General features: G+C 49.9%; 1 protein-coding gene across 14 annotated transcripts in view; it reads left to right on the forward strand.

Moving 5' to 3' along the window:
* The window catches only part of Ppfibp1 (PPFIA binding protein 1), a 126065-nt gene that overhangs the window by 96321 nt on the left and 7637 nt on the right, over nucleotides 1–22107 (forward strand). For 6 of the 14 annotated variants that reach the window (XM_060384507.1, XM_060384506.1, XM_060384508.1 and 3 more), the window contains 14 exons: nucleotides 1237–1269; nucleotides 2385–2446; nucleotides 3884–3959; nucleotides 5347–5501; nucleotides 8559–8674; nucleotides 9458–9514; nucleotides 11174–11237; nucleotides 15220–15391; nucleotides 15789–15821; nucleotides 17723–17870; nucleotides 18535–18663; nucleotides 20069–20219; nucleotides 20908–21019; nucleotides 21122–21210. In XM_060384507.1, coding sequence (XP_060240490.1) covers nucleotides 1237–1269; nucleotides 2385–2446; nucleotides 3884–3959; nucleotides 5347–5501; nucleotides 8559–8674; nucleotides 9458–9514; nucleotides 11174–11237; nucleotides 15220–15391; nucleotides 15789–15821; nucleotides 17723–17870; nucleotides 18535–18663; nucleotides 20069–20219; nucleotides 20908–21019; nucleotides 21122–21210 — 1397 coding nt within the window. The remainder of the gene's footprint in view (nucleotides 1–1236; nucleotides 1270–2384; nucleotides 2447–3883; nucleotides 3960–5346; nucleotides 5502–8558; nucleotides 8675–9457; nucleotides 9515–11173; nucleotides 11238–15219; nucleotides 15392–15788; nucleotides 15822–17722; nucleotides 17871–18534; nucleotides 18664–20068; nucleotides 20220–20907; nucleotides 21020–21121; nucleotides 21211–22107) is intronic. The other 8 variants (XM_060384512.1, XM_021646026.2, XM_060384513.1 and 5 more) reach the window with 5 other exon arrangements.

Raw genomic sequence — 22107 nt, forward strand, 5'->3', positions numbered from 1 at the left:
ACAGTGGCAGTTCTAGCACGTGGACATGGAAGCCAAAGGGCCACAGGCTGGACACCAGCCCTGGCTCAACTTTTATTCTATGTGTAAAAGTTTATTTATTTATTTTTATTATATGGTATTCTATATTCTGGCACTGCTAGAAAATATGTTCGTGTGTTTGTATACATATTCTAATGACAGCCATGATGCTAGACACTAGAGCAACTTCTGCCTCACTAGATAGATTCCAGTTGCTGGAGCTTTGTCATGTGGTATAATATGCAAACGAGTAGCATTTTATATTTCCTTATCCATCAGAAGCCTGTTTGTCAGTCCCTAGGGAAGTATGTTTTCTTCTCTGGATTTAACGTAAGTAAAATAACATTATAGGGCATTCAGCAGTGACCACAATTTCAGGACTGACTCTGCTAATCACATGCTGTAGCCCTGAACCATGGTGCCATCTCCCCTCAGAGTTTAAGAGTGGAGTGGAGGGCTGGCGAGATGGCTCAGTGGTTAAGAGCGCTGTCTGCTCTTCGAAGGGACCTGGGTTCAACTCCCAGCCCTCACATGGCAGCTCACAACTGTCTGTAAGCAGTTCCAGGTGGTCTGACACCCTCACACCAATGCACATAAAATAAAATTAAATAAATTATTTAAAGAAACAGTGGAGTGGACACTGATTGGCTGCACGTGGGCTGGAGGTGTGTCTGCAGTCCTGCCCACACAGATGTGGGGACTGGAGCCGGTCGAGCTGCCTGTTGTCACTACAGGGCCAGCTCAGCTCAGGACCTGGGCACAGGGTTCAGAGCCTCACCGCAGCCTGCTCCTGCTCCTGCTCCTGGCTGGCCAGCAGTGGGCCTGTCTCCTTGAACGGGGGACAGGCCCTCTCAGTGATGGTGGGCTTGCCTGCTCAGTCGGATGTGGCTGTAGTCAGGAGGGCCAGGGTCACACCAATGTGGAAGAGCCGGCCAAGTGACATCAGCCAGTCCACGCCGCGCTTGCTCACCCTGAGGCCTAACTGTTGGTGCGGAAGGCCAGGGGTCAGGTGGTGCAGCTCACTGCACAGCCTCTTCCTGAGGCTCCAGCCCTGTGCTCGCTGCCAGTCCCAGGGTCACGTGGGCTGTTTCATGTTCTGGGTTCTCTGTGGGATTCCAGTCCCAGCATTAGGTAAAGGAAGCCAAATACTAGGACTCTTGAGATAGTGTTTTCTTGTAATATGTGCTAACCTCCGATCCGATGGGTTTTCCCGTGCAGATGAAAATATTAAAAAGAAGCTCAAAGAGAAAAGTAAGGTTCTGGTGTACCCATCGGCTTCTCGTTCACCAGTGCAGCCACCCTGTTCTTTGCATGCTTAAGACATATCTGTCAGCAGGACTGCAGCTGCTTCATCCGTGGGCCCTCATTTCTTCACGGTGGACAAAGCAGACAGACCTGAAACAAGGAGGAAAGCTCCCCTTACAGGCTTTTCCTGCAGCCCAGTTTCTGTGGGGCGGGTGATGGAGGCCCAGGAGAGAAGTCCTCACAGGCGCTTCAGTGCCAGATGTCAGCAGAGCTCGTGGCAAGCTTCATCTTGTCCACTTAGACACTCCTTACTTAGCTGAGGGGACATTAGAAGCTTTGTGGAGCCTGGGCTGCTTATGCCACGTAAAGATAAATTGTTAATTGACCACAGAGCAGATTATTGGGGTAAGGGAACTTGCTTGAAACAAACAAACAATAAGCTTCAGCAATTTCTGCTTGAAAATGTATCCGTAAACAAATTTAAAATTACTACTTTTCCCCTTCAGAAGCAGGTAACTTCAGCTGAGTAATTTTCCTGTTTCCGTATCTTAGCAGTGGGCTCCGTCTGGTTAAGTGTTCTCTTTATTAAAGTGCGCAGTTCTGCGTTAGGGCAGGTGTTAAGGGAGTCTCACTGTGTAGCCGTAGCTGCTCCCTCTTGGTTTTGTTCTGAACGGTGTGAGAAATGAGGCCTGCAGATGAAGCAAGGTGCTCGTCCCTTTGTGGAGCTAGCTGCCTTCTCAGCATGGCTCTCCCGTGGCCTCTCCAGCTCGTGATGACTGAGCACGTCCCTCCACCTTGGTCACTGTGAATATCGCCCGCTGCTCTCACCCACTGCCCACAGCTTCCTTTTTGAAAAACTCAGTGCTGTCATTGCTGCTGTGCCCACATTTCATCTTCAGCGTTTAAAGGGAGAGTTGCTGTTTCCCTGAGAGGGTGTCTGTCTCTCTCTCTCTGCCCACATTGCTGTCTGTGACAGGCATGTGGGTGAGGTAGAAAGTGCTCATCTTCATTGTTCCTAGACAAGAATCATTGCCATGTTGACCTTAAAGCTTTTCAGGCAGAAGAGTAAGTGGCTTCTCAGGTTGGCTGAGCTCCTTCTAACAGTGTTGCCTCATTTTCAGACGTTGAAGTACAGAAAATGAAAAGGGCAGTGGAGTCTCTGATGGCAGCAAATGAAGAAAAGGTACCACACAAAACCTCACTGTTACTGCTGTGCTCACGCTCTGCGGCACCATTTTGTCTGCTCTGGGCAGTTCCTTGTGTGACCTCGGCTGGACCAGCCTCTGCTGACATTCAGGGACCTTCCTGTGTCTCCCTGCCTGAGTGTGCACAGCCTCAGTGGTGGCACATGTGACTGGCTGTGTGCACAGAGTAGAGGCCAGCAACCCAGGATCCCCTTTTGAACGTAGCTTTATATCTGATGAGAGGAGAAATAGTATGTTCTGGCAATTCTAGGCCGACAGGAAGGGTGAGGTCCAGCTTCACAGCAGGGCACAGCGCCATGGAGAGAGAAGGTGTGTGCGCGCTGTGACACTGGGGTTCTTTCTCCATGCACCTGACCTCTTTTACACCTGGAATTGCCTGCCTTCCCTGAGAACTGAAATAACAGCGCACAGCCAGCCCCTCGCTCACTCCTGGCCCCACCTTTGTCTTCAGTGCCTAACACCTGTGTCACTAGGGCTTTTGCTTTTGCTCACCTGTGTTTGGCCTTCATCATGCTGGAAGCAGAGCTGTTGCCCCCTTGGGCAGTGTCCTCCTCAGTGACCTCACCTGATCGTGGCTGCCTAAAACCTCTGGGTCAGTTTGCACCGGCAGGATGCTCTCTGCTGTGTCACGGGCTGCAGAGTGCAAGAGACAGCTGCTCCCTCACCACAGCCTCCCCAAGGCTTGCTTCTTTTTCTTACACCTTTGCTGTTCCCCTCTCAGTGTCATTCTGTGTGTGAGAATGAGTGTGTGTGAGAGAGAGAGATGTGTGTGTATGAGAGAGATTCTGTATTTGAGAGAGAAAATGTGTAAAGAGGGAATGTGTGTATGAGAGTGTGTTGCATACATGTTCTTGTATGTGAAAGTGTGTGTGTGTTGCACACACGTTGCTGTATGTGAAAGCTGACAGTCAAGGTCAGGTTGGCTTTCCCACGTCTTCCCGCATCTCCCTCCGTCTATTTTCTTGAGAAGTCAGTGGCCCTGGCACCTGGCTGGCTGGGCAGCAGGTTCTGGGACCCAGCTCTACCCCCTCTGCCCCACTCCCCGGTGTGCTGTGGGTACAGTTGGCACAGCTGGTTTCTGTGTGGTGCTGGGACCCGAACACCAGAGCTTTATCCACTGACATCAAACACAAGTCATCAGGCTTCATGCTGGCTCTCCACATCCACAAGCAGTCTCAGCCCTTGATTTTTTTCTTTTTTATTTAAGCGCTGTTGTGTCAGCTGGTTTTAAAGATGGTGGGTAAAAGAACCTGTGAGATCAGGGTGGCTGTTTCTGTTTCTGTGTCTGCGACACACTCAGAACAGATGCAGATGCTGCTGTGCTGATGTTTGGAAATAGTGTTCAGCTACCAAGAGTGAGCCACTGTTCTTTTTGGTGCTCTGAGGCTTCCTTGGTGACGCTGTTTTCTCTGCAGGACCGGAGGATAGAGGAACTCCGGCAGAGCCTGGGCAGGTACCGGACAGCACAGGACCCAGCCGCCCCGGCCCCAGGTGAGAGGCGGGCGCCTGCTTTGCCTGATGCTAACCAGCCGTGACCTTACATACTTAGCTCAGTTTCCTAAGAGCTCTCACATGTTGTCCCAGATCACATGGCTCTTAGGAAGCTAATCTGTTGGGAGCACCCGGTCAATGAGTGTGCATCAGTGAGGAGTTCCAGGAAGAGCACTCTGGAGCAAGAAAGAGGGCTCATCTACAGAGCCTTGGGAGCTCGGGAGAAAGACCAGAGTGTCTGGAGGTTTCGAGTGGTGGAGAGGCTGTGGCATGATGACATGAGGGGAATCTGAGCAGGGCCCGGTTGCCATCTGCTCTTACACAAGAGAAACTGAGTCGAAAGGATCTTGAATTTGATGCCAACCTGGGCTATATTATAGCAAGACAGTTTCTTTGAGAGACAGAGAGAGAGGTGTGGAGAGAGAACAAACAAAACAAAACAGAAACCAAGAGACATTACAGCATCATTAAAATCTCTAGATAAGTATAGTATGCAATTTGGCATTATTTAGAGATTAGAGTTTTAAAAATCTTTCTATTTTTAAGAAAATGGCTGTTGAGCATTGTGTTCTACAGTTAACCCTTTACTTGACTGCTGGTGAAACTTTTTCAGCTTAGTGCTTTAATGGACGTTTGGTTCTTTTCTATGTTTGAAATGGCAGAAAGGGACCATTTGGAAGGGTTAGCTGTCGTTTTCCTTCTCTCTTCTCCTGCTTTGCTCTCTGTGTACTTCCTAAACCACGGCAGTGATGAGCAGGTCAGTGATTAAATGGGGGTTCTGCCATTATCCAGAGTTGGAGGGTCATGCTGGGATGGATAGGTGGGTAGGTGTGTAGAGTAGACAGGTAAGGGGTAGGTAGGAAGATGATAGTAGACAGACAGACAGACAGACAGACAACTTTTTTGAGCTAGGCTGTCATGTAGCCCAGGCTGGCCTTGAACTTGCTGTGTAGCTGAGGGTGCTCTTGAACTCCGGATTCTTCTACTCTCACCCTCTGAGTGCTAGGATTAAAGTTATGCATCACCAAACAGGGCTAAACTAATACTTACAAAATTGCAGTGGGTTCATGACATAATTTTTTTTTAAAAAAAAACCTCTTTTGTCCAGTCCTGACTGAAGGCAGACTCACTGTGACCACCTCGGGTGGTCCTCCGTGCGGCCCGGGTCTCAGGGCTTAGTCTCGGACAGCGGAAGATGCTGTGTCCTCGAGTCTGTGTTGCTAACCTACACCTGACGCAAGGAAGGAACGCCGCGTGTTTGTGTATGCTTGGGGCTGGCACTGCAGCTCGGTGGTACACGTGTTCAAGGAAAGAAAGAGGAGAGCGCCACCCCCCCCACCCCCCCGCTCTCCCCACAGCGGGCTGCAGCTCTGCTTCTCTCTTCCAGGCCCGGATGCAGAGTGTGAGGGTCTGCTCCGCTCCAGCTCCAGCTCCACCCTGTTGGACGCGCAGGGCTTCAGCGACCTGGAGAGAAGTACTTCCTCGACACCAGGCATGGGCTCTCCCGGCAGGGAGCCGCTCAGCACGAGCACCGCAGAAGAGGTACGTGTGGGACCCCGTGTGGGATCCCGGCACGGTCTGTGTTGGAGGGCTGAGTGCTTGCGTTGTGAACTCTGCTTGCCTGCGGCGTGGTTTGTTCCCGGCTCCGTTACCCTTTGATCTGTTGTGGTAGCTCCTGTGGGCTGCCAGTGTCTCTTCCTCTTAAAATGTGTACCTACCCTCTTCCTAATAAATACTTTGGATAACAAGCAAACTCAGATTGCTTATGAAACTCAATAAAAACAAGGCAGATGTATTAACATAGGCCTGTAATTTCAGCAGCTGAAGAGGCAGGGCATCCTTTGGCTAGGAGTTTGAGAGCAGCCTAAAAGGAGCCCATCTCAAAACACGCATGAGCGTCTTTGAGGTAGATACTGTAAAATATGAGAAGATGGTCTGCTTTTTAAAGATTGGGTACTAATAAGTCAGGAGACAGTAAGTAAGATCATGTACACAAATCTAGTTTCGTCCTTTCTGGCGACCCAAGCACGGAAAAAGCAGTCAGAGGGCGGGGAAGTCTTTGTCCATTTCTGTTCATAAGGCACAAGAACACCTGCTTATCACCTCTTAGACAGCAGCACCAAGCTGTGGCCCGATGGCCATCTTCCCAAGGAGTCTGCAGAGGGTGGCCAGGCCTCCCCTCTGTCTGCTCAGGAGCAGCAGGAGGCTCCTCATGGCAGTGGCTGCTTGTGGGGGCAGCCTGCTGGCTGGGACCCCCCGTCCCCTCCCAGCCCTGTGGTGAGAGCACCCAGAGAAGACCAGAGGATCGGCATCATCTGTAGCTCAGTCAGTGTCCCTGCTGCAGCCACAGGCCAGCTGGCCTCTCCCCTGAGGCCTGAGGGGTGTCACAGTGGAAGAGCACGGAGCGGCTGTTCACCTCCTGGGTGAACCCGCTTACACCTCCTCATATGAAGTGCAGCCTTCCCTTCTCCAGAGATCTCCAGATGGCCTTCCCTGGAGCTGGTGTCCATTCATGTTGATGGGTAGGGAGGCCCTCGGGCCGTTCCCAGATTATCTTCCGAACAGCACAGAGACCTGGGTTATAAGCTAAGGAAACAAGCTGTCCCCACAGCCAGCATAGTGGTGAGGCAGGAACACCTGAACTGCTGTAGACACTCCTGCTTAACGGGAGGGAGAGATGAAGGCGTTGGCCCGTCCCTGGTGCCAACAGTTTAACCCTGTAGACAGCTGGTGTCACTTCTGTGCTGGAGGCCAGCTTCTGGGCTCATCATTCTGTCCAAGTCCCCCTCCTTTTTCCTCTAAGTACTTTTTTGGGAGGGAGGAGAGTTGAGACAGGGTTTCTCTGTGTAGCTCTGGCTGCCCTGGAGCTCCAGAGACCCTCTTGTCTCCGCCTCCCCAGTGTTGGGGTTAAAGGTGTGCACACCGCGCCCCTAAGTATTTTCACTGAATGTTGTCTCAGCTTGGTAAAGTGCCCGAGGTGGGGGCACCTTGTACTCCCTGCCCGTGCCTGTCCATTGATCCTGGTGGTGCGGTACCGTTACCAGTCAGAACCTCCTAGAGTCTCCATCTGCTGCACTAGGTCAGAGCTGGTCCACGCCTTCCTTGCACACTCTTGGGCCCAGGCTCCCGCAGGGCTGCGCATAGCTGCGGCTTGTTGCAGTCCTCCTCGGCCTGGTGAGCCCAGGGTTCCCCAGGTGCAGATTGGCCCTTGTCCTGAAGCCTCATCTTAATTTTACCGTAATTGCTGTGTGGAGAGCCCGGGCACTGGGAATTCTTGCTCAGCTCAGCTGTGCTCCGCAGCTGCTTCCTTCGACACCTTGAATGCCTTCTCTCACATGTGTTGTTCATGACCCTGTAATGAACAGGTAACGCCTGGTGAGGCGTCTCTTTTCCTGGCACTTTCAACTCTCCCCCTTGCAGTACTGGGCACAAGTACTCTGCACTGACCTACACCCCTAGTCCTGAGCAAAACAACTAACATTTCACACTTAAATGTTGGAGAGTGGTGAATAGTTCATCAGTCAAGATACTAATTATGAAGTCAGGTTCAAGGAGAAGTTCCCTGCTTGTAAGTAGGGGAAAACCCCAACAACAACAAAACCCTTTATTTCATTTTGAGCCAGAGGCTCCCTTTGTTGTCCTGGCCATCATAGAGGTAGTGATTGTCCTACCCTAGCCTTCCAAAAACGCATCCTTTGACGGCCAGTAGCTGCTGTACTTGGAGAGGTCTGGCTTCTATGCATACGGCATGCGGAGTTTTCCTGCGTGGTTGCTATGTGTCCCTGTGTTTTTATTTATTTTATGCCAGAGTGTATGGACACTGCCTGCATGCAGTTCCCAAAGAGGTCAGAAGAGGGCGCTAGATCCCTTGGAACTGCAGTTGGCGGCTCCAGCCTGCTGGGGGAGCAAGCAGTGCCCCTGGCCACGCTTCTCCAGCCCTTGTGGATTCCACTTTAATGGTGTTTAGTTTTCATAAGTGATTGTTCCAGACTGAATAAAAATGATGTGATGAGAATTGGTAGAGTCCAACTTTACTGTTGAAGAAAACCAGGAAAAAAAAAATTAATTTGAATCTGAAACCTTAAAGTTTGAAAAAAAATCAAGAAATGGGGGGGGGGGGTAGTGCATTTTCCCCCTGATTAGGGTCTAGGAAAATAGCTGAGCTTCAGGAAACGTGGGTGAGAGCTGAAGAGATTTCCCAGCATTGGTCGTAAAGATTTAAACCAGAACCAACCTGGGGGCCGGATGTAGAAAAGAGCCCAGTTCCACAGGCTACAACGTGGCGTCCTCTGCGCTTCGTGGTGCCGTCCCTCAGGAACGGCAGCGCGCACCGCTGAGTCCTCTGCCTCCTCAGGAGGCTGAGCTTTGCTGGTCAAGCCACCCGAGCGCATCTTGCCTCCCCTCGGTGGCTGTGTGTCGGGGGAGTGTGGCTCAGGGGAAACTTGCTGAGTGGTTGGCTGGGTGTGTGCTCACTGTGTGTCTAAGCAGCCGAGCAGTACAGGAGTGTGTTTGGGGCCGACCAAGTCTATATGTTTTGTTACGCTGTGGCTTGTGTTTTGCTTGTTGATTGATTTTTTTTTAACTTATATTTTTTCACAGTTTCACACCAGCATCTTGCAGGCTTCAGTCCCTTCACTATTGCCACTATCTATGGGTTTAGAAACTTCTGAGAAATCGAAGCTGCCTACTAAGGCCGAGACTTCATTTGACGAGAAGTATGTGACCTATGGACTAACACTGTGATACAAATGTTTAGGGAAATTGAGCAGCAAACAATAAGGGCATATCACACTTATTTACAGACATGGTTTTCATCATCAGTTTTGTAATAATGAAATAAAAGGCTTGATCAGGAAGTGATGGTGGGGGAGCCTGGGGAAATGAGGGGTGAAGCCAGTGGGGCCTTTAAGGAGCTTGGGTTTTGCAGTCTCGGCCGTAGGTGGCTGAGAAGGTAAAAGCAGAGCAGTTATACTTGGTCATGAAATCAGCACAACAGGGACACGCTCATTTCTCCAGAGGCAAATAGATATTTTGCCAGAAAACTCTCAAGTTAATTGCCTAGACTTGAATTAGACTTAGAAAAATGTTTAAAATTAGAAACAGCTTTCTTTGCACTATTTTTTAAAAACATTTCTGTTCACTTAGAATATATACAGACGATCCCATCTATGATGGCTTGACTTGGGAGTTTTGACTTTTCAGTGCTGCTGTGGCTCATTTTTGCTACCATTTTTGGTAGGTACGAGGTAATTGCCACACCCTCCTGAAGTAGACTTTGTGGAGAAACTTTGCCCGACTGTAGGCAGTGGGTGCTGTGCATATGATCAGGGCAGGACAGACGAAGCTGTGTTTGGGGGAGATTAATCAAAAGACACTTTTGACTTACTGTTTTGAGCTTCCTGTGTGCTCTCTGGGACTTCACCACTGTAAGCCCAGGAATGTCTGTGGGAATTTTAGTTCATGACAATAACAAACGCCTTTGTAAAAATTTATTCTAGTGATGGAAAAGCAATCCTGGGCGCGGCTGCTGAAGTCTCCCTGTGTGATGGTGTTTCGTAAGTCGTATATTGTTGAGTCTGAGGTGTGCTTCGGCTTGAGGAAGGGGGGCTGCTATGGTCACATAACCATTACTACAGGATCGACTGAGGTTCTTTAACCCTGAGTACAGGACTTCGTGTGTCATGGCAGGCAGGGCAGGAGGGCTCATGTTTACAAAGATTGCCTCTGGCCTGCCATCTCACGCCCAGCATTTGCAGATCTTTAGTCTTCTGTCTGTCATTAGTTTTCATTTGAAGTTCAGCATTTTAAAATCACTTTTTGTGCTGATTTGTATGTTTTATTCCAACAGAAAAGAGTCTCTGAGAATGTGAGAGCTGGCAGGGCTGCTCCTGCACTTACGGTTTAATAAGCTGGAGGAGTGGGAATGCTTATCCAAGTCAGGGTCTGGATTAGATTAGGAAAGTCCCAAACCACCAGCAAACCTGTTCCAGGGCAGGGCTCGGAGAAGATGTTTCTGCTCCTCTGTTATCTTTTATGTTTTTGGCAGTCAGTACGACTGACAACTTACATGAATACAGGAGAAATGCCTTTTAGAAGTGTGTTTGCATAGTTGTTGGTTTTTGGAGTAAGCACATTCCTTCTTTAGTCTCTCTGTCTCTCGCTCTCTGCTTTGCCTTCCTTTTCACCCTGCCTTGTTGAGGGTCGGCCTCACTGCCACGCACGGTCCTCATTGAAGTGTCCCCAGTCCCTCACTGCCACTCACACTCAGCACTGAAGTGTCCTCAGTCCCCTCACCGCCCCGCACACTCAGCACTGAAGTCCTCAGTCTCTCGTTTTTTTGAAATTGGCCCTATATTCATGCATTTAGTTTTCAAGTGAGCGTCTCCAGCTCTGTGTAACTGAGCACGGATATGGGAAGGAGAAAGTGTGTGTGACTTACAGGCTCCTCCTGCCTTCCCAGGCAAGCAAGTGAATTACTGTGTTGATAACAAGGATTCCCATAGTACGTTTTCCTTTCCTCCTTCCTTCCTCTCTGCCCTTCCTCCCCACTCCTTTCTTCCTTCCTTCCCTCCCTTCCTCTTTTCTCCCTGCCTCCCCCTCTCCTCCCCTCTTCATCTGTGTCCTTCCTTCCTCCTTTCTTTCTCATGTTGGGACACAGGCCTTGTCTTGATAGCCCAGGCTGATCTCAGACATTTAGCAATTCTTCTGCCTTAGCCTCTTGAGTACTGAAATTACAGACGCGCCCCAGAAAACCTGGCTTCTTAGGCTTTGATCAGAACTATTAAGTGAATTGCTTTGCCAGATCCAGAAAAGTTACTCCTCTTTGAGAGAAAACTAAGTTTTCATTCTTTAAGTAGATGGATTAGATCTAAGAGTGCATGGGCGTCTACAAAGTTCCTAGTGTAAACGCGTAAGTGCCACCAGTCCATGGAAAACCCTGATAGTGCCAGGGCAGCCTTAAGTGTTTTTCCAGCTACTGTGACATGTGTGGGACAGTTTGTGTTGTTGGCATGACAGTTAGCCACCCTGCTTTTAAAGAACTAAATGCTGCAATTTACTTAAGCACACAAGTGCTTGCCTGGACCCAGACTTTCTTCTATTACCAAGATTCAACCCCCAGACAATTTTTAGTTTTCTTCTAAGATGATCTGCTTAGAGACAGGCACCAGAGTCAGTTTACTATTCATTTTAATTGTCATCATTTCTGTTTTTAGAACTCCGAGTCTGCCAAAATCCAGCAGCCTGGGAAATCTGAAGAAAGAGACATCAGATGGCATGGTGAGTCCTGTGGGATGCTTTTGGTTTTGCCTCCCCGCTTTTTTTCTTTCTCTCTCTCTCTTTTTTCTTTTCTTTTTCTTTCCTTTCCTTTTCTTTCTTTCTTTCCTCTCGCACTCTCTCTCTCTCTCTCTCTCTTCCTTCCTTTCTTTCTTTCTTTCTTTCTTTCTTTCTTTCTTTCTTTCTCTTTCTTCCTTCCTTCCTTTCTTCCTTTCTTCTTTTTTTCTTTGTTATCCTTAGAAGAAAATACTGAAGGATAGATCTTCATTTTGTCTCATTTTGCACACAGGAAAAGTTCATTTTAGGAAGAACTTATGGTTTTCTGATGGGGAATTACTAGCTACCATGGTGCAATTAATGGCAGACACAAAAATGAATATAAAAAACTGAAAATATGTAAATAAAAGTCGAGACTAATAAACCATTGTGGGAAATGAATGCAACTAAGGTTTTGTGGCTTAGAAGGGAGGTAAATGGCTTCTTATTTATAAAAGTGTATGGGACAACCGACTGTATAAAGGATTTATAGCAGCCCTCCTTGGATGTCACTGTCTGTGATCAGGAAAGGAGGCTGTTCAGAAGTCTTCAGAGGTAACTTTTCTATCTGAATTGAAGTATAAGGTTTTCAATTTTATGCCATGTAAGTTGAGTAAGTGTTCCCGCCCCAGGAGGCCATGGCTGTCAGAAGCTCTGCAGCATTTCTGTGTTAGAGGTAGAGAGGCAGCTGGGTTGCGTCAGTGCGCACGGCTGTGTTTGTGGGTGTGCAGGGTGGCTGCAGAGGAGCTGCGGTGAGGAGGAGGGCGTAGTAAGGGCGCAGGGGGCTTGATTTAGGGCGGTGGCAGTGCTGTGCAACTCGATGGATGGCTACTATTCACAGATGTGCTAGATGTCACTGAATTATTTATTTTAGAAACTGAATTTGGAGGCTGGGGGATGGCTCAGTGGTTCCGAGCTTCTTAGAGATTCTAAGTTCAGTTCCCAGCACCCTATGGCAGTTTCTAAGCCTAGTCCCATGGGATCCATGCTCTCTTCTGCTGTGCAGACAGATGCCCGTATATATAAAGCACACACATAAGTACATCTTTTTAGGCTAATTTTGAGTTAGGCATGGTGGCACATACCCTTAAACTCAGAACTTGGGGGCCAAAGGCAAGCAGATCTCTGAGTTTAAGGCCTGGTCAACATAGTGAGGCCGTGTCTAAACAAAGTTAATTTTGAGATCCAAACCTAGCACCCAGCTCACAAACAGCTGGAAGTCCAGCTCCATGGGACCAACACCCTTTTGTGAAAACCCCGCTTCTCACACATACAGAAATGCAAGCACATGCACACACAGACACACTCAGACAGACACACAGACAGGCACATGCACACACACACACCCTTATAAAACACAGAACAAAGTCAGCCAAGCCCAGGACAGTCCTCTGAAGTACACTGGTCACCTCTCCCCTGTGATGTCACACATGTGGGTGGTCTGCTGCCTACTTTCTCTCTTCATTTCCATCCAAGTCAGGGCTCCACGCCAGTGAGCTTCCAGCTTGGTGGCATTAGCCTTGTGGGACAGAGGCTTTTCCAGAGGCTGTCCACCAGGGGGTGCTGCTGGTCCAGAGAGGCTAAGGGGTGCATTCTGCTACTTTGTCCCTGCTGCTCAGGGCCTGGATGCACCAGAACAGCCGAGCAGAGGCCCCAGGAAGGGCCGTCCTGACAGCTCTGCTGCAGACTGTGCTTGGGCTTCTAGAGCAGTCTCAGCACCATGATCACCCCGTCTCACCCAGGACTGCTATGTGTTTGGTTCTCTGGGTTTTCCAAATGCCCTTTTTTCCCCAAATGACCAGTGATGCACAGGGAGCTGGAGATAACATGGGTCGTTACTCCGAAAGACTCATCACAGCTCTCAGAGGCCAGAGGCAGCCTGTGCTCTGAAGAGCAGCCGCCATTTAGGCAGAGTACAGCACAGCCGCGCCCTCTGCCTCCATGCTGAAGGCAGTTGCCGTGCAGCGGTGGCAGCGGAGCAGCTGGTGTGGAGACTGTCGGCTGTTCCCACCTTGCTGAGCTCTGCCATAAAGGAAGAGTGTGTAGCTTTGAAAAGACGTGGACATACACGTCCTAGGTGAATTTCAAAAACAATTCAGAGAACAGAATGTGGCCATGAAATACCAAAGCCTGTCGAACTATAACTGTGTTATTTAGTGACATCCATAGGTGGTAAAACTACAAAAAAAAAAAAAAAAAGGCATCAGAACTGCTAAGAAATGGGGGTGGAGAATTGCGTGAAAATGTGGTAAGGAACTTCAAGTGAAACGCAAAACTTTAGTCTTAGGGCTAGAGAGATGGCTCAGTGAGAAGATGCTTACTCTGCAAGTGTGAAGACCTGAGTTCAAATCCACAGCTGCTCCATAGAACACTGGGCATGGCAGCACGTGTTTGTCAGCCGGGTGCGGGAAGATGGTGGGGACGGGAGGCAGCCATCTGTTCAGTCAGTGAGCTCCCGGGCCAGTGAGAGGCTCTGTCTTCAAGAACACAGTGAAGACAGAGAGAGCACCAGCCTGAAGCCCGCATGCACACCTGACATGTGTGTCGTTCTTCACACACGGGCGTGCAAAGCCTTCACATGGAGCAAGTGCAGGCCACTGTGTACCCTGGCAGCACCTGACCAGGGGTAAGGGTCAGGTACACAAGGGAAGGGCTTGTCCCAAAGTTTTCTGCGCAGTCGTGCTTGCCTGGTCCTCATTGCTCCTTCTGAACAGCCTTCACGTGAGGTGTGTAGTCTCTCAGCCTAGAATAAAATGCATGTTTTGGTTAAAAGAAAGAAAAAGTTAATTTGGGCCAGTTGAGATGGCTCCTGGGTAAGGTGTTTGCCATCAAGCCGATGGCCTGGGTTTAATTCCCGGGGCACGCATGGTAAAAGAGGAGAGTGACTCCCACAGGTTGCCCTCTTGAGGCATGTGTACCCCACACACGACACATGCACACAGTAGATAAACAGACAAAAAATTTTAAGCTCACCTCTGGTACTAGGAAGCTAAGCTGGGGTGAGAGAGTCATGTGATTTGATCATTTCGTTACTGGAGTTGCCTTCCTCAGGCCTGCAAAAACCCCGTAGATCACCTGCTGTTTGCTTCGTAAAGCCCTTGGCTGTAGGCGCGAGTGTGGTGTAAGCGGGCTCTGAGTCCCGCCCTGGGTTCTGGTCATGAACTGGGTAAGGCCTGAGTGGGGCAGGTCAGTCCGGCTGTGAGTGCTGTGGAGACAGCTGTTGCCAGGCCTTTCAGCACACTGTTCCCTAAGTGACGGAAGCACTCAGGAAGCTGTAGATAGCGACTCTGCCGTGCGGACAGACCAGTTACTGTGGGCAGCAGGTGGTGCCAGTTAGCCGGCCCTTACCCTTTCACTGGCTTTGCAAAGGAAAAGCAGAAAGCAAGGGCCTGAAAGGAAAAGTACCCAGAAGCCTCCACCATGATGCTAAAGCAGTGAAACGTGCCTCGTAAGCGGAGCAGCCGCCTCAGTCACGCAGCTCAGGATGGAGAGTTGCCGGCTGCACCTTCATCTTCCTCGGCAAGAATGTAGGAAGCCCCCGACGGCCTCCTCGGTGGGCCAGTGCCTGCTGTGTGGATTGCCTTAAGCTTCTGCTGCTGTGGTGGTGACTTACACGTGTGAACTCACTTTAGCTTTGCGTCATAATTGCTAGGAAAATAAGAAACCCGCCCTCCTGGGTGTGGAGCTTCTTCACTCTGGGTCTTGAAAAACTGAGGTAGGTTTAAAAAAAAATGTTTTTAAAGGTGCCTTAACTATTTAACACGACAGGCGAATGGGTTGTAGATGGAGGTGCGTGTGTTCTTTGTATTGCTGTTTATTTCTTAGGCTTTTGAAAAGTGCCACCTGGTGTTGGGCGCAGCGTGTCACTTCAGTTGTCCGTCCGGGAGTGCAGCCAGCCTGTGCTCAGGGGGCTACACCTAGCACTCAGATGCCTCCTTATCGCCCTCAGGATAAAGCTCCAGCCGGCAGTCGCACGTTTGGGACCCTGCCTCCCCAGGTCCCGGGACCTGACGGGTCTATGGATGACAACCCCTTTGGAACTCGAAAAGCCAGGTCCTCCTTTGGCCGGGGCTTTTTCAAAATCAAAAGTAACAAGAGGACAGCCAGCGCACCAAATCTCGGTATGTGGCTCGGGCACCAGGGCCCTGACCTTTGGAGGGGAAGGTTTGATTCCACCCGCCCCTCGTCCGTCTTCAGGTACTCTTCTCATCCTCAGAGGTGAAAGTGAATGTCTCGGGGAGAGCTAGCGAATGTGCCTCAGTGGATTTGACTTGTAGTGAGTCAGCTCTCAGGCCGCTCTCGGGGCAGTGATGCGGAGAAATGCAGGCGCCTACCCCGAGACTGTTCACGGTCCACCCTTGTGCTGGAGGGCCCTGTGCAGCCGCATGGTCTAGCGCGGGCGCGTTCTCCTCCTGGGGCGTGTGCCGTGGAGAGACGGGTCTGACCTGTTTCCTTTTGTCACCCTGTGTTCTCTCCGTTGGGCTGCGTGTGTTGTGTGCGTTGTTGGGATACCTGAAGACCGTAAACGAAGTGCCAGTGCACCCAGCTTAGGTATTGTACCCGCATGCCAGCCTTCCAGCCTGTCTAACCTGCACTCTTGGCCTCTGTGATCTCTCCCAAGCAAGCTGACCGCAGTCAGAAAATGTAGTCCTTTCCAGAGTATCCCTTCGGCTGGCTACAGCAGACCCCACAGCACCTTTGCTTCTGAGCCTATGTGCTGTTTTAACCAGTGCTAGGCAGTGCCCAGCAGCCTGCATGGCGCAGGCTGGAACGTGCCGGCATCATAACATCCCAGCTCCCTTGGCCCACAACTCAGCCATCATCCCCAACTCTTGCCCTCCTCTATGTTCATTTCCCGTCCTCCCCCCCAAAGGTGTCTGTTGCCAAGCAGGAGCTGGTCTTAGGGGAACATGTGCACATTGTATTACTTTGAGTTGGGGATATTTAGTCACGACAGTGAGACTTCACATGGTATCTGAGCGTTCTCCTTCCGAGTGCTTTTGAGAGACGTTCATTCTGTCCTTGGGGAATACTGTAAGAAAGCCTTCTAAATAAATACATAAATAAAAGAAGTATAAGCTTCTTAAAAGTCTGGCTAGGAACATTGTCAGGGCTCCTGTGACTGCGGAGTGAGAGGGGGCTGATCGCCCTGGGTTTCCCTGAGGCTCTGGCATACAGATGCCCGACTGTTGACACATGTGATGTCATTCTCTTTGGAGTCCGAAGGGTCTGCAGCGAGGACTGGCTGCATAAATTAAACTCTCCTGGCTGGACAACTATTTTCAACTACTCCCATGTCTGCTAGGGCAGTGGTCAGTGCTTGTTAGCCAGTGCTGCTTAGTGGCCTGTAATTCCATCTCTGGTCAAAGAGAACTCAGCTCAAGACTTCTGCAGATCCTTCTCAGACACTTTCCCTGAGTTTTTGAACAAGTATTATTTCTCTTTATAAAATGTAAAGTTTCACACTTCGGAAAACAACAGCCCTGCCCTATCTTTGCTCATGGCTGTTCCGGGAGTGGACAGCTGAAAGAGCTTCCATCGTGCGTGAGTCTAAGTCTGCAGTGGCAAGGTTGAATGCTGCTCTTTCAAATCAGGGAGGACTGATTCTATATCTAAAGAAAATCTCACACAAACCTGGGCATTATTCTCTCAGTGTCCAGTACATAATAGGGTAGGGTTTTTCCCCTTGAGACAGAGTCTCAGTTTCAGCCTGGTCTGACCTTAAGCTGCAGCTCTTTTGCATTGGCCTCCTGAGTGCAGGGTACCAATCCTGGTGTCCTGAAAAAGAATTGCTAGTCCTCTGTAACTGTGTGACATAAATGGCAAAGGAGAGTTAAGAAGAAGATACATAGAATTTGAATTCAGTGCCGAGTGAAATTTGAGAGGGATGTTCAGGGAAGCTGGGTGAGTTTGTTCTTGGCACATTCAACTGGAACTCTGCAGAGACTTGAGGTGTGACACTGGCGAGTGAGGTAAGGTTCTGATGCCATCTGCCTGTGACCAGAAAGCCATCCTTTGGTGCTGGCTGACAGCAGGCAAGCTTGCTGAGAGCGAGAAGAGGGACCCAGCAGAGCACAGCTCTGGGAGAGCCATGGCAGGAGGGGGAGTGATGTCAGAGGATGCGGGAGACCAGTTGGACCCAGCGCTAGACTGGGCACAGTCTCCTCACAAACTCCTTCACTAGAATAACGAACTTAACGGTTCTGAGACACTTTATTTTAGTGTGAGAGACTGTCTCAGAATTGTGTCAGAATCACCCCTCCTGTGTAGCCTCCAGGCCAGTGGATTTACAAGTGTGGAATTTAGTTTATGCAGGAGAGTAAGCTTAGGGGACATCACATACATTTTCACACTTATGGGCACTCTCTGTAAGTAAGACTTCTTCAGTTGCTAAGAGCAAGCAGGTTAGTATTTACTTGTGTTCACGTGGTTTTTATCCTGTCTTGGGACAGCAGAGACAGAGAAGGAGACAGCCGAGCACCTAGATCTGGCTGGTACATCTCGGCCAAAAGGTTCCCAGGGGACCAGCCCATTCCAGATGTCTCCCCCATCTCCAGACTCCAAAAAGAAGTCCAGAGGCCTCATGAGACTCTTTGGGAAGTAAGTGGAAGGAAGGGCGGGGGAGCACCTGCCTCAAGAGTTCTCAGGTGTATCGGATAAGGGAAGGTGTGGCTGGGAGTGAGCACCAAATCCTGTGGGGATCAGGAACTGGGGGAACCGGGGAGTGGAAACGGAGCCCACTCACAGTCCTGGGATCCAGACTCTGGAGAGCAACTTTACTGCTCAGCGTAACAGCCTTTGTACGACTGAAGGGCCAGTCAGCCCATCCCGTGCCAGCCAGTCAGGTTGGTGGACTCTGAGGAAGTATGGAGATGTGGGGGGCAAGGTCACCTCAGGAGACATAGTGAAGAGGGAGGCAGTCACGCCCCGGCCTCGGATCCATGCTGACACTGCAGTAGTGTGCTGGGAGTGCTGGTGGGTCAGTGCCGTTGCCTGTGGGCTTCCCTGGCGCTGACCTCCACACTCCCCACAGAATCCTAAGGCCTTTTAGGAAGTCTGACACGGGATTCACTAAGGCATTGGGCCTTGGTTAATATTTAAATTCCAGTGTCTGGGCTGGCGACACAATAAAAACAAACAAACAAAAGCCTTCTGCCTGACCATCAAGGCAGAGGCCTCTCAGGTCTGACATGGCCCTTCTGCTTGACCATCAAGGCAGAGGCCTCTCAGGTCTGACATCTGGTTGTGTGCCTTGTGTCTTCAGACTCAGGAGAAGCCAGTCAACTACATTCAACCCAGATGACATGTCTGAGCCTGAATTCAAAAGAGGAGGGACAAGAGCAACTGCGGGCCCCAGGCTTGGTTGGTCTCGGGATTTAGGACAGTCCAACAGGTAAGAAGATGAGCCCCAACTTTCTGGGACAGGGAGGAGAGGTGCTTGTCAGTGGGTTAGTGACGAGGCCTCAGGGACGTGCGCTTCAGCGCCTCTTGGGCTTGATTGTTACACAGGAATAATTGTGTGAGGAGTGTCTGAAGGCACTGGTGGTTAGAAAGATGGGGCGGCCTGGTGGTTAGAAAGCTGTTCTAAGGGCCGGGCTTGTGGATTAGTAGCGGAGACCTCGTGTGGCAGACATGGGTCCTGGATCCCAGCTCCAGCACCGAGAGGTGCTAGTGGGAGGCTAACTCTTCTGTTTAGAGCCAGACTTTTCTGACTTGTTGTCTGCTGTCATTGTCCACTGGCCAGGTGACCTTGAGCTGTGGCTTCCATGCTTCCCTTTCCTCCATGCTCTGCTTCCCTTTTCTCCTTGAGTTGACCTGTCCAGTATCTGTCTAACAACACTGACTGATCGCTAAACATTAGCGACTGTTGGAGTCTTTGTACCTAAGGACACATCTGCCAGAATTCTCGAGTATCAGGACCACGCGCTGTCCCGCCAAATGAGGAAGCGCCGTGTACACTAGTGGGGGAAAGGCTGTATAATGTTTCATGCAGTAGGACTGCAAGGACTTTCCCTGTGCTCTACTGAGGCGGAGAACCAGTTTGGAGCCAACCTCACTGGCCTCCTGAGCATGAAAGGGCGGGCTTGGTAAACACGAAGGGCGAGGTGCCTGTTAAAAGCAGAACCAGCTGGACGGCAGCCTCTCCCACACAGGAGGGCCCCTGGACACCGGGTCCATCAGGCAGTTCCCTGTGGCCTTCAGATAACAGATGTTCTCACTTGCCATCTGTCTTCCTAAGTACAACAAAGAACTCCCTTGTGCTACTAAAAATGCAGTTTTGTCATGCATGCATACGTACAGTAGAGATTAGTAAATGTTTACAAATGTATGAATGTCACCTGGGAATTTTTGCCACAAAACTGTGTAAGTAAAAGAAAATCGGAATTTTGCATGGAGCACTCCTTCCTGTACTTAGCAGGGGTGTATGATCTTCTCGGCGATTCTCTGCCAGAGAGAAACCATAATTCTTCTGAAGTGAGTGAATTCACATTATACCCGAGTGTCTTTTCCGGTTTGGGAGCCTGCTCTTCGGACAGTGTGGTTCGAGTCTGGAAAGTGACCTACGCAGCTCATCTTGCTGCTTGTCTGCGGGGTGTGCTCGTAGTTCTCACTGATCCTTTCTTTTGAATTGAAAACAGGAATTTTGGAAAGTAACTTTCCAACCTAGTGCTCAAGATCAGGTTTTTCTTGGTTGAATGTTTGTCTCCAGGGGCTTTCCCTGTTGCCTGGGTGCACAGTTGTCCCTGTCCACGGTAAGCTGCCCGGCTGGCTCAGGGTGGTGGCTCATTTTCCCACAGTGACCTGGATATGCCGTTTGCCAAATGGACCAAGGAGCAAGTGTGCAGCTGGCTGGCAGAGCAGGGCTTGGGCTCCTACCTCAGCTCTGGGAAGCACTGGATTGTATCTGGCCAGACGCTCTTGCAAGCTTCTCAGCAAGATCTAGAGAAGGTAACGCTTCTGCCCTGTCTTCATGCACTTCCTAAGGAGGGGGCGCGCATCCAGCCGGGTAAATAGCTCAGGCGAGCACCTGGCTGACACCTGGGAGGCCCAAGTGTCCAAGCCCAGCTCCACCCTCCCCGCCGAGGGTGTCAGCGCAGGGTCCTTTGTTACTCTGAAGCAAAGCAGTCTGCGTGGGGCCCGTACTGCTCTTCTTGAAAAGTATTAGGTTATGTAATTACAGAGCTATGGGTCTGAAGAAATGAATAGAGTTCATGTGTGTCAGTCATTTTGTAAGCTTACACTGATGTCTCTATCCAGTGTAACCTGTGCACTCAACTTTACTTCACAAAAGAAGAGTGCTGTGTTTCTGTTGTATTGAACACTGTACACAAAGTGGGAGTAGGGCCCCGCTGTGCATTCAGTGGTTTCTTTCCTGAAAATAAAATGAGTCCTCGGCAGCGGCTAGCGTTCCGCTCAGCCCGCTGTGGAAGGCTTGGGCTGTTCTTCAGCAGGGTTGTGCTGGCCTGAGGTTCCTACTAGAACTCAATGTAGGGTGGCTTTATGAGCCCGAGGAAGTGTTGGGACGGAGAAGAGCTGGTCTTGGAGGGAAGCCGCCCTGTGGAGGAAGCTGCATTCTCTCGGGATCCAGCCCTCACTCAGCGGAGGCCTCTGCGGGTCTGTCTGTTTATCGTTTCAGGAACTGGGCATCAAGCAGTCACTGCATCGCAAGAAGCTCCAGCTGGCCCTGCAGGCCCTGGGGTCTGAGGAGGAAACCAACTATGGAAAGCTGGACTTCACCTGGGTCACCAGTAAGAGGCTTTATGCTTGAGAAAGAGTCAGTGTTGTCCCGCTTTTCTCCCCGGTCACAAACCGGGCATTGTGTGGCTCATGACACCTCCTTTGTCCTGCAGGATGGCTGGATGACATTGGCCTGCCACAGTACAAGACCCAGTTTGACGAAGGCCGCGTGGACGGGCGGATGCTGCACTACATGACTGTGGTAAGCAGCTCCCTCGGACGCCTTTCCCGGGAAGTGGGCGGGTACAGTGTGGCAGTTGCTACAAGAGCTTCGTGCCTGAAGGACATCACGTGACCCTGGAAGGGTGACCTGGGTGCCAAGCCAAAAGTCCCTGGCACAGTGTGCTCCCCTGGATCGGCTCCAGGAGCAGAAAAAAGGTCTTAGCAAGAAACTGGCAAAAACCAGGAAGTAAAGCCAATTTGGGAGCCAGTGAGATGGTTGAGCAGGTGAAAGTGCTGTGCAAACTGACAGCCTGAGTTCTGTTCCTGTGACCCATGCAAAGTTGGAAGGTGAGGACTGACTACATAGTTGTCCTCTGACGTGTGTGTGTGTGTGTGTGTGTGCGTACGTGCACTTCCCTTCACACACGCCACACACTTGCACTAATGAAAATAATAAAGCCTTAAAATGAGCAAAAGCTGAATAAAGTCTGTACTTTATTTTCTTATCTGTTAATTTTGATGTGTGCCGTAGTTTCATAAGATGTGAAGATCAAGAGAAACTATACAATGCACATAGAACTCCAAACTATCTGGAAATCAATCTTTAAGTCTGAAATTATTTAAAAATAACCATGTGTTTGTTTTCTTTCTTTCTTTCTTTCTTTCTTTCTTTCTTTCTTTCTTTCTTTCTTTCTTTCTTTCTTTCTTTCTTTCGAGTAGCTTTGTTTTGTTTTGGTTACAATTTTGGCTGGCCTGCACTCACGGAGATCCACCTTCCTCTGTCTCCAGAGTGCTGGGATTAGAGGTGTGTGCCAGAAAGCCGAGACTTAAAAAGGGTTTCAAGTGAAAGCAATCCTCGTAAAAATCTTTCAGTATATTTTCAGAAGTAATGGACTTTTTATTTATATTAGAAACATTATACAGGTAGATGTTTCTT

The sequence above is a fragment of the Meriones unguiculatus genome, chromosome 5 (assembly GCF_030254825.1).
Source record: "Meriones unguiculatus strain TT.TT164.6M chromosome 5, Bangor_MerUng_6.1, whole genome shotgun sequence".
Lineage (NCBI taxonomy): Eukaryota > Metazoa > Chordata > Mammalia > Rodentia > Muridae > Meriones > Meriones unguiculatus.